We start from the raw sequence: 1991 nt of genomic DNA on the forward strand, positions 1-1991 counted from the left end.
ACAATTAATATCTAACTAATGAAAACTTAGATCAGTAAGTACATAACTGCAAACAATGGGTTCATTACCTTAATTAAAACAAATAAATTAAATAATTTAAAAATATAACAAGACCTTGTTTGTGTATTTTTTTTTTTAATTTTTAACTTGGCTATTTTTCTTGCAAATGAATATATATTATAAGAATGACAATAATTTCATCTTATAAGAAAAGAACATAATATGCTCAAACTATAAGCTAAGCACTAAACTATTTGCTCATAGCATTAAAAAATTATTTATTAGGTGGTGTATTATCACTTTATTTCAAGATATTATCCTATAAAATGATTTTTGAATTATTTATCATATATTATACAATCATTAAATTAACAAGTTATATTGCTTTTTTTAAATTTATAATTTAACATAATATAATTGAACAAAATTAACCAATTATCTGTCATTCTCATTTTTCCTAGAGTAAATATATATTTATACACATACATCATATTTATATATATAATATATATAAAATTAAAAATAAAATAAAGCTTTGAGTGTTAGAATGCTTTGTACTCAACATCATTTGATTAAGTTTAAAATAATATCCAAGTCTTTAAAGTGTTCAAATTAAGGCATAAATCTACAAAACTCTTATAAAACTATCAACACCTGAGATTGTCATCTATAGCTCTTGTAGAAAATATAATAAATATATCGTTAAATTGTATTTATGAGGTAGAGAGCTAATTTTAATATGGCAACAATATATAGAAAATCAACTTATTTAACTTTGTAATAATACCTGAGGTAGATAATGGAATATTTTATCATTATTACGTCATGAAATTTATAAATAATGACTTTTCTAGAATAAATTGCATTCTGCGATTTTAAATTCCTGAGGTAGATAAATCTGATCGAACATGAACCTTACTACTACAGGGTGAACCCGTTTATTGCAACTGTTACAACTGAGGTAGATAACAGTGAAAAATTTTGTCCAACAAGGGTGTAAACAAGTTACCTCCTTTTTGCAATTTAATGTGTAGGGTTTTTTTCTTTTTATTATTATTTTCTGTTTTAATAACAAATTTTTCAATGTTATTTAAATTTTCTTTAGTTTGTTTGATGAATGCTATTTCCGATTAAAATAAAAATAACTTTTTAGAACAATGTGCTTTTTTATTATGTGATAACACCTCTCAAATTTTAGAATGGGAGATTATTATTTTTTTCTTCAAATAAATGATTACCTCAGTATTAAATTTTTCTAAAAATATTTTTTCCGAGCACCCTTTTTTAACAATAATAACAAAATTAGTAAATCATTTATTACAATCAGTTATTATTGAGCGATATTAACTATTTATATAGATAAGTGATGTGGGTTCTATCTTTAAATAAGGCTTATAAAGAATAACCAACTATGTGGAATGATTTTGTGTTACTCTGCTTTGATTGGTTCTGGTTCCCGTTCTTCTTCCGAATATTCGTCCTCTGGTTCAGAAGATTCTTCCATAGTTCGATCATCCATTATGGCAATTCTCCTTTGCTCTTCAGAGACCTTTGCTGCAACTTTTGCTGCTTGCTCAGCAGAGAGGTGTAAATTACTGGAGTTCTCTGCTATAAACTGTAGGTAAGTGTCGAGAATAGCAGAACCTGTAAGAGGTTTTGTATGAGGAGACTGAGGTGGTGGAGAAAGTGGCCTGATATCTACTGAACAAAACCTTGATGCATGATGGCTGTTCATTGTAAGATCCTCAGGATCATCAGGAGATTTCAATTCAAGTCGTACATCAGGCCTTGGACGAGGAGGACCTGTAGGAGATGATCGTGCCCTCAGCTCTGCAGCAGACACCTACAAAATATTTCCATTTAAGTAAATCACTGAAATAATTACAATAGTTTATTAATCCTTTAAAATATATATTTATTTCTACTTAATACTTGGGTTATACAAGATAGGGATTGTGCTAGGGGATCAGGATGATAAGTTTCTCAAGTAA

General features: G+C 27.7%; 1 protein-coding gene across 1 annotated transcript in view; it reads right to left on the minus strand.

Moving 5' to 3' along the window:
* Window positions 1-40: 40 nt before the first annotated feature.
* The window catches only part of ab (abrupt), a gene marked incomplete in the record, with an annotated part of 21368 nt that continues 19417 nt past the window's right edge, over window positions 41-1991 (minus strand). Inside the window, 1 exon segment of the mRNA XM_067045479.1 lies at window positions 41-1843. Coding sequence (XP_066901580.1) covers window positions 1430-1843 — 414 coding nt within the window.

This window comes from Halyomorpha halys, unplaced genomic scaffold (assembly GCF_000696795.3).
Source record: "Halyomorpha halys isolate HHAL.00 unplaced genomic scaffold, Hhal_1.1 Scaffold659.1, whole genome shotgun sequence".
NCBI lineage: Eukaryota > Metazoa > Arthropoda > Insecta > Hemiptera > Pentatomidae > Halyomorpha > Halyomorpha halys.